Source organism: Ornithorhynchus anatinus, chromosome X3 (genome assembly GCF_004115215.2).
Source record: "Ornithorhynchus anatinus isolate Pmale09 chromosome X3, mOrnAna1.pri.v4, whole genome shotgun sequence".
Classification (NCBI taxonomy): domain Eukaryota; kingdom Metazoa; phylum Chordata; class Mammalia; order Monotremata; family Ornithorhynchidae; genus Ornithorhynchus; species Ornithorhynchus anatinus.
The window spans coordinates 33,520,561-33,532,181 of record NC_041751.1 but is presented as its reverse complement, the minus strand read 5'-3'; the positions used below and the strand labels follow the sequence as shown (position 1 = coordinate 33,532,181).

At 48.0% G+C, this 11,621-nt stretch overlaps 1 protein-coding gene and 1 non-coding gene across 3 annotated transcripts; both read right to left on the bottom strand.

Moving 5' to 3' along the window:
- Positions 1 to 3,485: 3,485 nt before the first annotated feature.
- ORAN-DRA (MHC class II DR alpha) lies at positions 3,486 to 10,403 on the bottom strand. 2 transcript variants are annotated; one of them, XM_007656064.3, is made up of 5 exons: positions 10,256 to 10,403; positions 5,951 to 6,196; positions 5,162 to 5,443; positions 4,819 to 4,969; positions 3,486 to 4,577 (listed from the first exon to the last, which is right to left on the bottom strand). In XM_007656064.3, exons 1-5 carry the CDS (start codon positions 10,335 to 10,337, stop codon positions 4,574 to 4,576), a joined length of 765 nt encoding a protein of 254 aa, XP_007654254.1. In that variant the 5' UTR covers positions 10,338 to 10,403; the 3' UTR covers positions 3,486 to 4,573.
- On the bottom strand, positions 3,672 to 3,761 carry MIR1342 (microRNA mir-1342). The gene has a single exon (NR_034666.1). It is a non-coding gene; the product is annotated as a microRNA mir-1342 (primary transcript).
- Positions 10,404 to 11,621: the final 1,218 nt, after the last annotated feature.

Below are 11,621 nucleotides of genomic sequence, written 5' to 3'. Positions count from 1 at the left end.
CACCCCCATCCTGGACCACTGCCAGAGCCTCAGAGACCCATAGATCCTGATTTTGCAATTTCACTCAGTTGGGACTTTCTTCTTTTGAGCCATCCAGAGGAGAATGAACCAATCAACAGCCAGAACTTTGTGGCATCATCTGTTACTTAGTGAAGTAACAGTCTGAAGTCCCCCACTTTGAGTGCTTCTCCCCTTCCCAGTGCATATAAAACAATAGCCCACCATTACCTTATTGTCCACAGGCAATAAGCTTTTTGCCACCCTCAGTATATTAATCAATTTTGAATATAAAAGTTAAGAATTATTTATTATAAGATAATACTTTATGCCTCTCAATATAGCTTATTTTTAAGATCTTGGTCAGCACCCACTCACTTCCCTGCCTTTTAGCATGGGAACTGATGATGTTTTAGACTTCAGTGACATTAATTCCATCACCATATATCTTTTCCTCATCATTATCTTTAATTTCCTTGCATTTTGAGGTCCACTCAACCTTTTTCTTCCATCCCTGATTATCAAAGTAAATAAAAGCAAAAAGCAAGGAGAAGAAAAAATGTTTGTTCCTTACTTACTTTTGTTGGGTCAAGATCCCTCAATCAATCAATGATATGTGTGTGTGTAGGACACCGATAATCACTTGGAAGAGTGTTCAGAAGCAGAAGACAGAGTCCTTTCCCTCAAGGAATTTATGTTTTAATGGGGAAGACAGGCAGACACAAATGAATTAAAATGTGCTCCGGAAGAAAATCTGATATTATAGCTGGTATTAATAAGAGCATGTAAATTAATAAATGTGTATGTAAGTGGATAAATAAGCAAATCAAATAAATCAATATCTTCAAATATACAAGTAGCTGAATAAACCTAAGTGCTAATGGTGGATGATGGGATACCACCATTTGGGGTGGTGGAAATTAATCAGAGAAGGCTTCGTGGGGGAAGTAGGATTTCAAGACAGCCTCGGAGATGGGAAGAATTGTAGTCTGCTGGATTTGATGGTGAGCAGGTTCAAGGAAACCAACGTGGGATAATCAGGAACTGTAAAAAGATGAGCTTGGAAGAATAGAAGAGTGAAATTTAAGGAGTGAGTGAAAAAAGCAGGTGTTTAGAAGAGATTGTGCTAGTGGAGAGACTTGAAGCCAGTGTCTGATGTGGAGAGAGATGGGTAAGCCAATGGAGGTTATTGAGGAGTAGAGAAATATATTGAGAATCAATTTAGAAAGAGGATCTGGACAGGAGATTATATTATAAATCGAGAGGGGAGAGATCGGAGGTAGGGAGACCAGTGAGGAGTTTGTTGCAGTAGTTTGGGTGGAAGATGATAAGCATTAGAACAACGATGGCGGTCATATTGTTGAAGCGAAAAGGATAGATTTGGGAAACGCTTAGGAGGAAAATAGCATGTGAAAGTTAAGAGACTGTGAGGAGTGGAAGAAGAAAACAAGTGGAAGGCTTCTGGAACAGAGAGGATGGTAATGTTGCTGACAGATGGAGAAGAAAATAATAATAATAATAATGATGATAACATTTGCTAAGTGCTTACTCTGTGCCAAGCATTCTACTGAGCCCTGGAATAGATGCAAGATAACCAGGTCCCTCAATCTAAGAAGGATGAAGAACAGATAGTGAATCCCCATTTTGCAGATGAGGGAACTGAGCTCCAGAGAAGTTAAATGACTTGCCCATGGTCACGCAGCAGACAAGTGGTGGAGCTGGGATTAGAACTCAGGTCCTCTTACTCCCAGGCCCGTGCTCTGTCCACTAGGCCGCACTGTTTTTATCTAATAAGATTCAATCTAGTATTGTGAGCACCTATGTGGGACAGGGACCATGCCCAGCCCAATTATATTGCATCTACTTAGTAGAGTCCTTCTTTGAAGGATTTAACAATTACCATAAAGAGAAAGCTCCTCTATCTCAAAGTACCCAATAGGTGATCAATAAATGCAGCTTCTGTTGACACTGATGGGTCCATGTTGGGAAAATCACAGTCCCAGGTATTTCTGGGGGACCAGATGATTCTAGCCTAGTCGGATGTCTCACTTAATCTAGACCCCACAAGGCAGTAGCAGACACCTTTCTCAATCCACATGCTCCACCCACTAAACCCATAATTCCAAGCACTGCCTGGCCCAGTTTATCCATGGAAATGGGCCCAACCACAATCCCATAGTCCTTTGGTTAGCTTTTAGGCCTTCTTAAATCCTTGCCACTCTATGATATCTGTGCTTTGTATCCCAGTGATAGTTCCTAAAGACCTCAACCCCCATCAGTACAGAAATTCCAGATACCATATTATCAGCTACCTGGGGTTGGGAAAATAGGTTTGAGAGGTCCCTGGCCATGAATGAATGAATGAATGGCCCTGAAGGTACTCACAATCTACATATAAAAAGGAGAGACAGGAGCCTGGTGACAGTCACATAAGGCTAGGTGAGACATTAAAAACACTAAAACAACATAAGACAAAGACCCCTTGTTTCAGCTGTAGTCTTTTCCAGAATGGTGGTGCAAGTCAAGATGAGATCATGGGCCTGGGATGACATGTAGGGGCCTGATGGTGAGGGAGCCAGGTGGCTAAGGGCAAACTCAAAGAGGGGATGGACATGAGTCTTGTAGGAAGGGAAAGAGGAGTGTGGGAGTGTTGGAAGGCCTACAAACCGCAATCCATCATGCCAGTAAAGCCCTTTTGAGGTCCTTATCTTTACTTTCAGTAGAGAGGGGTGTTAAGGGGGCAGTGAAAGTCACCTAGATCTTGGTTCTCTCATCTTCTACGTCTTCTTGAATCTTGGAGAACCAATTCAGAGTTTAGTGTTGTTCCACTTTCCTGCAGACTCAAGGACTCCAACCACACCAGTTGCTGAGTTGTAGTTCCACAGGCCTGGAATCCTATTTACAACCTAGAGTCAGGAGTCAAAACTTCCTGAAGTTGGGAGCTGCAGTCTTCCAAGAGGTTGACAACTCAAGTCCCTCCATCCCCTAACTCTTGACCACTCTAGATACTTGGGTTTTCACTGTCCATCTGGACGGAAACATCTGCCAAATGCTTTTATGAATGGTTGAGAAGAGCTGAGGCCTTGTGGAATGAGCAGCGGGCTGGGAGCCAGGAGATCTGGATTCAATTCCCAGCTCTGCCACTTGCCTGCTGTGTGACCTTGGGCAAGTCTCTTAACCTCTCTGGGCCTTTGTTTCCTCACCTGTAACAGAGAAGAAATGCCTGTTCTCCCTCCCTCTGAAATTGTGTGGATAGGGGAAGTGTCTAAGCTAATTATGCTTTATCTACTTTGGTACTTATTCAGGACTTGGACCGTATTAAGTGCTTCATAAATATCATCATTACTGGCATTAGTCTGGAGATTGGGGAGACAGAGAAGGTTTGGGATTTGAGTGCCAAGTGAGTGCTTGGGGAACAGAGACTAATATTGTGTTTTGATTGCCCCCACCCTAGATGATCCCATAAAGAAGGACTCAGGAGACTTCAGTATAGACCCCAGGAAGTTTAATGGTTTCAGAGCATCTCATGGGTTTACAGCTGCCACTTAGTAAAAGGGATGTATAACCAGTGGAGGTCATGCCGGCATAAAAATACAGCAGGTTCAAGAAAAGGGAATATTGGTTCATGAATTCTAGGTTAGAGCCTTGCATGCTACAGAAATGTGGGGCCCCTGCCCACCCTCCTCCCTTCACTGGCACTGCCAGCCCAGCATGGCCTAGTACCATTGTAGGCCAAGCAATCCCAGTTCCACAAAAATAGTGGGTGATGAAACAGAAGCTTGCTTTCCTGGCACTGTCTGGAGGACAAGCGTGAGGTTGCCAAATTTGTTCATGACCAAATCTACGCCAAACACTCATATTTAGTGGTGCTCCTGCACCAACCTGACCCTGAAGGCTATTATGGATCAGTGGCTACTCAAGGTTGTCAGGGAATAGTTTCGATTCAAGCTGACCCATCTTATGGGATACACGACTGACTTCCAAGGGAAAAATCAAGACGGAAGAGAGTGGATGTCAAGTAGGGGAAACATCATTTAATGCCCAGAACACGGGTCAGTTCCAGGATGCTTGTGGTCTTAGTGAGGGTGGAGTCCACAGCCGTGAGGGAGTCTGGGAAACTCTCATTGAGCTCAAGGGAGATTCCCATTGGTTGCCAAGGATGCTGGATTCCATCAGGGAAGAAAATCAGATGTGCGGGGGACAACTGTTCTATGGAACTATGCAGAAGAGCTAAATAACTGGGCAAAAAATTAATACCATTAGGGACATCAACACGAGCTTGATTGGGCAGAGGGGAGACAGAGAGGTAGTGATAGAGAGAGGGAGGGAGGCAGGCAGGGAGACTGCGGTGAAGAGTAGACATGGTGTGTCCAGTATGGAGAGTCAGATGGAGGGATTGGATGTCAAAGGGCCAAGGCTGGAAGATGTGTAGATCTGATCAACCAGTGGGAGTTGGGTGATGCAGAGTGAATGGAGCAAATCAGCAGGAACAAAAATTAGGAAGAGAGACAGGTGGAAGCCAGGGCAGGAAGCCGGGGTCTCTCACTCACGGGTGACTCCTTCCACTGAAAGGTCTTCACCTGGAGTAGGAGAGAAACTTTGTTGTCTGTAAAGTCCTGAGCTCCTTTACGTATTCTTTTCCCGCTACCCACTCAACCATTGTTAACCAATCCCAGTGCTTTGTCTCCCACCACGTTCTTCTTTCTGGTTTTCTGTATAGATCTGAGCTGCCACCATCCCCCATCGGCTGGCTCTGCATTCCCCATTCCTCTGACCTCCCCGCATCTCTCCAGTTGGGTTCCCAAGGAGCTCCCAACTTACAGGGGACCCTGGGGCCGGGGGGCAGTGCCTGAACGCAGGCCTCTGACGATGAGGATGGTGCCCACGATGATGCCCACCAGACCCACGGCCAGGCCCAGGGCGCAGACCAGAGTCTCTTTTGTCTCGGTCAGGGGAGATGGCACCTTGGGTTCTGGAAGGAGGAAGGATACACAAGGTCAGAGCACTGTGAAGGGTAGGGAAGGGTGTTTTATAGGAGACAGGACACCTAGGTTCTGGGAGAGGAAAAGGAATTCAGAGAGGAACCTGGGAGACCAGAATTAAGACTCCTGGGTCCTAATGAACTAGTGGATCATGGGGTGGTAGCGGAAGGGGGACTACGTACCCCAGTGACGGAGGAGTGGCTCTTCCAGACCCCAGTGCTCCACCTTGCAGTCGTAGAAGTCGTTGGCAGAGGGGATGAACGGGAGGTAGTGGAACTTGCGGAAGGAATGGTCGGTGCGGGGGTAGAAGTCTGTCTCGGACGCGCCTTTGCTCCATGGCTGCCCATTGCGCAACCACGAGATGTTGACCACCGGTGGGGAGAATTTGTCGACGAAGCAGATGAGGATGTTGGGCTGCCCCATCTCTACGGGGTTTTCGGGGAACACGGTCACTTCGGGGGCCACTGTTGAGGAGGAGGACATGACATCAAAGTTGCGAGTGGAAATGACACTTGGCTCCCAAGCTGGGGAGGACGAGGGTGATGGAGTTAGGCAATGGCTGCGGGGATGTGAAGAGATTACAGGACAAAAAGACCTGATTTTGGGTCCTTTCAGATCTCCCCACGAGACCTCAGGTGTTGTTAAAATCCTGTGATAAGGTAAGTTTGCATCTGGCCTATGGAACTATGGGACCCCCGGGGACCAGTGCTGGAGTGGTCAGGGCTGTGATGGAAGTGAGGGAATCAGGGGCTGTATAGTCAGTTCCAGGATGTAGCCCACAGGGAAGCCTCCATTGGTGGGAGGAATGGGACCACCAAACTGGTAGGAGTTTAGAGCTGGCCACCTGGGTGAGGGTGGGGCTGCTCTTGATGGGGACCCCAGCTTCCACTGGAAGGAGAAAGACACCAGGGTGGGTCGGGGGGGTCTCCTTAGTCTGTCTGGGCTCCCAGGGGAGGGATGGGAGCAGGTACCATTGGTGGCGGGGGTGTGGTTAGAACGCTTAATCAGGATGTCCATGTTGGCCTTGTCCACAGCGAGGTTGGCCAGTCCTCCCTGTGCCTCAAAGCTGGCATAGTTGCTAAAGTCGGCTAGGCGCCAGACCGTCTCTTTCCTGTCCAGGTCCACGTGGAATATCTCATCTCCATCAAACTCGAACATGAACTCCCCCGTTGGGCTGTGGGTCTGGGAGAACTCCGCCTGGATTATTCTATGTTCCCCTGCAGGGGTGAGAAGACAAGGGGGAGAAAATGAGGGAAAGAGGTTTCATAAAGTTGGATTGAAAGAGGAAATGCACAGCTCCCTTATCATGGGAAGGAAAAGGAGAAATTTCAGGAGGAAATGTGATGGGCGTGAGAAGGAAAATAGGGTGGAAAAGGGGGAATGATAATGGTAGAAACCGGAAGTGGAAAGAGAGAGAAAGAGAGAGAAAGAGAGAGGAAGAAAGGTGAGTAGGCTGGAGAATGGAGATAAGTATGTATATGTTGTGTGTGTGTGATCCTGCCTAACCCTAGAGCGTTGGTAATAAGAAGAAAATGCTCACCCATCCCCACCTGAGGACTGTCCTCTCACTCTGAGTCCCTCTACCAACTGCCCAGCACTAGGGGTCATTGTCCCATCTCTGGAGGAAGCAGGGCACCCCAGGGGGGCAGTTAGAGACTCATCTGGCCCTGGGTAGGGGAGACAGAGATGTGGCCAACAGCAAACACCCCAGAGAGGAATTCAACATGAGGCCCTGAAAGGGCGAGCAGCAAGGAGTGGGACCTGTTAGATTTGCTATGGAGAGGAGAGACAGAGGGTCTTGCAAACATGAGTTTCCATGGGATGTGGGATGGGAGTGAGTGTTAACCATATCATACCCCAGGGAGGGACTTAGGACAGGGATAATAATAATAATTATGGTTTGTTAGGTGCTCACTATATGCCAAGCACTGTGGTAAGCACTGAAGTAGAGATTCAGGATAATCAAGTCCATCGTGGGGCTCACAGTCTGAGTAGGAGGGAGAAGGGTAACTGAATCCCCAATCTGTAGATGAGAGAACTGAGGCACAGAGAAGTTAAGTTAGTTGCTCAAGGTCTCAGAGCATGTACGTGGTGGATCCAGGGCTAGAACCCAGGTCCTCTGACTGCAAGGCCCATGCTCTTTCCACTAGGCCATGCTGCTTCTAAGACTTGAACACGAACTCTCCCGACGGGCTGTAGGTCTGGGAGAACTCCACGTGGTTTAGAGTATGCTCCCCTATAAGGGAAAGAATGGAAGGAAGAGAAAGGGATTTATTAATTCGTTCTTTCAATCATATTTATTGAGCGCTTACTGTGTGTAAAGCACTGTACTAAGCATTTGGACAGTACAATTCGGCAATAGAGACAATCCCTACCCAACAGGCTCACGGTCTAGAAGGGGGAGACAGACAACAAAACAAAACAAGTGGACAAGCATCAATAGCATCAATATAAATAGAATTATAAATATATACACATCATTAATAAAAGGACTGTTCAACTGGGCCTCTTCATTGTCTCTTTCAGTCTAGTTTCCCTAAGCCCTCGGGGGTGAGAGTAGGGTTGTGTCAAGGGGGCAGGTGGGTGCGTTTGTCCAAATGTTCCATAAAGAAATAGGTGCAGTTGCTCGAGGGATGTGAACCCCAGGGTAGCCCCAGAGACCTCCTTCCAGTTGTTGCTTCAGGGCAGGAGGGTTTCATGAAGCAAATTCTTTCCTCTAGGGATTTACTCTCTCATGAGACAGGGCAGTGAGGGAGCAACCTTCTAAACCCTACTCAAATCATATCTCCTTCAAGAGACCTTCTGTGACTAATCTCTCATTCCCTCTACTCACTCTTCCTCGTTTATCACTTATTGCACTTGGATTGGTACCCTTCAGATGCTTCCTTGTAGCATAGCCAAAATTTATAATTAGGTATACATAATCCATAGAGTAAATTTCCTGTAGTCAGGGACCCTATCTACCAACTCTACTGAATTGAAGTCTACCAAGGGTTGTTACCTAGAACATCAAAGGTCAGTATCTGAAGGTAGGGGTCACCCTCCACTGAATTTTCATCCACTTTAGAGCCAAGTTAACACTAACAGCTTGATGAAGAGCCCAGTGGAGTTTGTCCAATATCCTTTGGGAATTTCCGAGGAAATAAACTGGGGAAAAAGCAGCAAATGGGGTTGAGGGCCTTCCAACCTAATAATAATGTTGGTATTTGTTAAGTGCTTACTATGTGCCGAGCACTGTTCTAAGCGCTGGGGTAGACATAGGGGAATCAGGTTGTCCCACGTGGGGCTCACAGTCTTAATCCCCATTTTACAGATGAGGGAACTGAGGCCCAGAGAAGTTAAGTGACTTGCCCACAGTCACACAGCTGACAAGTGGCAGAGCTGGGATTCGAACTCATGAGCCCTGACTCCAAAGCCCGTGCTCTTTCCACTGAGCCACGCTGCTTCTTCAACCTGAGGAAGAAAGGATTCCACAGAGAGACAGGAAAGAGCTAGGCCAGATAAAGCAGCTTCTTCTGACCAATAACCATTCAGAGTGATCCATACACAGCTTCCCTGACAGAGTGGTTTTCTGGAAAGACTGAGATTGCACAAGGTGATAAAATATGTGTGTGTGTGTGTGTGTGTGATATTTCACATTCGCGAACCTAAAACCCCTAAGATCGGTAAAGAAATAAACTCCATCTTTACAACCCCATCGACTCAGAATCGTTTCTCAGTTCCCGCTCCCACTTCCTCCTCTCACTGCCACTGTAGGGGGAAGGTTGGGAAGGGCCCTCAGAACTGAGGCACAGAGAAGTTAAGTGACTTGCCCAAGGTCACACAGCAGGTACATGGTGGACCCGGGATTAGAACCTAGGTCCTCTGACTCCCAGGCCTGTGCTCTTTGCACTAGGCCTCACTCCTTTTCAACCTCCAACCTGAACAGGCCCAATGGGCTGTGCATCTGGGAGAACTCAGCCTGGCTTATCATATGCTCCCCTACAGGGGAGAGAAAGGGAAGAGGAGAAAAGGATGTCTAGGACAGCTCTGTTGGCTGTCAGCTCCACCTACCCTGCTGTCGGCAGGGAAAGTGTCTGTTATATTGTAATAATAATAATTATGGTATTTGTTACCATGTGCCAAGCACTGTGCTAAACACTGGGGTGGATACAAGCAAATCAGGTTGGAAATTCTCCCAAATGCTTAGTTCAATGCTCTGCACACAGTAAGTGCTCAAGAAATACTATTGCCTGACTGACTGATTTCCTCCTCTCACTGCCACTGGGAGAAGGGGAGGGTTGGAAAGGATCCACAAGACTAGGGAATGGTCAGTATCCTCTGGCCTTGGCTGAAGCTGGACAAACCCTACCCTGACCAGAGCTCAGTCCCAGAGCTGGGAACATGCAGGACTTTTTCTGGATGAAGTTGCCAGGCTCTGGCCACTACGATGGTCCAGCCCTCAGCAAGGCTCTGCAGGGGGATGGCAGATGATTAGGGCAGTGAGTAGAAGGATAGAGCGGGAAGCTGTCTACATGCACTGAATCCTTCCGGTCTTCACAGGACTGATTCCCACAGGGAGGAGCAGAGCAGAGATGAAGCTGCCCCACCATGCACTCCTGTTATGCCCCCAGCCTCCAGCAAAGTCACAAAGTTGCAGACCAGAACGTGGAGGCCTTCTGTCAGCAGGCTCCCCGAGGAAAAGAGGAGAAATCCCTGAGATCCCCAACACAGTTAGGAGGGGAGAGAACACGGTGGGGCCAACAGGTACCTTCTGTAAAGGATGAATCCTTGAGAGAGCTGGGTTGGGGAAATTTAGCCCAAGGACATGGCTTAGGCCTCAGATCTGCTCAATTAATTTATTTTGTCCTCTGGTGCCAATTTTATGACACCAGGTGTGCGACCCATAAATGCTATGACTACTAAATTTTCTTCCTACTACGCAGTACTCCTTAGCTTTCCTAAATGCACCAGAGGAGAGGGAACAGAGACCTCAGGTTCAATATCCCCAGGGTAGCTCCGGGGGCTTCATTTCAACAGGCTTCCCCATAAAGGAGGGAGAGGAGCATCCTCCCCCCAAAGATCCCCACAACATTGAGGAGGCTCTAGAGAAAAGAGAGGAGAGCCATGCACCCTGTGGAAGGGAAGGGGCCCTGGAGGAAGATAAAGCTGTAGGGATTTTGGTGGAAAATGGCAGGCCCATCTGAGTTATAACTGGCCTAGGGCGATGGAAAATGTTCCGATTTCCATCTCTTCTCCCCTATACCCAGGGTTTTGGGGTCCCACTCGGTACTCACACTTAACAGCTCTGGTGCAGTGGGTGGCCAGGAGGGAAGCCAGGGAGAGAACCCTCAGGGCTAAGGCTGTCGTTGGGGCCATTCTCCTCTCGGAGGTCTCAGCAGCAGCAGCTGCCCTGAACGGTGGAGCAGTGGTAGAAGAAACAGGGGCAAAGAGCGTTGGGCTTGAAGTGACCCATCTGGGAGAGGGAAATTCCAGCCAAGCTAGTCTCAGCCAATCAGAAGGATCCCCTGAGGTGACACCGCTGTTGCTGGGTTAAAGGGCTGTGTGAGGGAGCCAGTAGGGGAGATAGCATAATTCTCCGAGAGGGACCCCAAACAATTGAAGGGATACCCCCAATTTGAAGGTATGTGTCGTCGTCCCCGCAACTCCCACAGCTTCTGTCCACCAGGAAAGGAGTATTGTGGTGCAGGGAAAGATCACCCTGACTTGATAGCTCAACTCCAATCACAGGGGGGTCCAGGTATCTTGAGAATATTTCTCCTTTAGGGGTAGTAGTAATGATAACAACAATAATGGTAAAAGTGGTTTTTATTAAATGCTTACTATGTTCCAAGCACTGTACTGAGCACTGCGGTAGATATAAAATAACCAGGTACTTGGGATTCACAATCTAAGAAAGGAGAATAGGAATTGAATTCCCCTTTTACAGTTGAGGAAACTGAGGCACAGAAAAGTTAAGTGACTTGACCTAGGTCCCCCGGCAAGCAAGTGGCTGAGCTGGGATTAGAACCAGGGGTTCAATGATCTCTTCCAGCTCCACTAAATTTTAGTCTCTCCCTATTAGCCTGGAGACCCTACCTCTTCAGCTGTCCTAGAGAAGCAGCGTGGCTCAGTGGAAAGAGCCTGGGCTTGGGAGTCAGAGCTCTGGGTTCAAATCCCAGCTCTGCCACTTGTCAGCTGTGTGACTGTGGGCAAGTCACTTCACTTCTCTGTGTCGCAGTTCCCTCGTCTGTAAAATGGGGATTAGCTGTGAGCCTCATGTGGGACAATCTGATTACCCTATATCTATCCCAGCACTTAAAACAGTGCTCTGCACATAGTAAGCGCTTAACAAATACCAACATTATTATTATTATTATTATTATTATTATTATTATTATTATTAAGGCCCCGGGTAGCGGAGACCCCCAGAACCCAAGGGGCAGATACATCTCACGTACTCTACCTTCCTTCAGGGGCTAGGTGCACTGACCATAAGGCTGCCTCTGCCCAGCTCCAGGGCAAGACCCTGGAATTTACCGGGTCAACTTAACAATTCTCCCAGCTAAGCCACCCCTCACTCTCCCACTGAGTTGTCCAGGGAATGTGTCTGCTAATTCCGTTGAATTGTACTCTCCCGAGCGCTTATTACAGTGCTCGGCC

What these genes read in the sequence shown, in the direction of transcription:
- ORAN-DRA (XM_007656064.3), bottom strand. Translation starts at nt 10,337, where the DNA reads ATGGCCCCAACGACAGCCTTAGCCCTGAGGGTTCTCTCCCTGGCTTCC. An exon ending in CCACACCCCCGCCACCAATG is followed by an intron (nt 5,444 to 5,950) that starts GTACCTGCTCCC and finishes CCTCCTCAACAG; the next exon opens with TGGCCCCCGAAGTGACCGTG. An exon ending in GCCACTCCTCCGTCACTGGG is followed by an intron (nt 4,970 to 5,161) that starts GTACGTAGTCCC and finishes TCCTCCTTCCAG; the next exon opens with AACCCAAGGTGCCATCTCCC.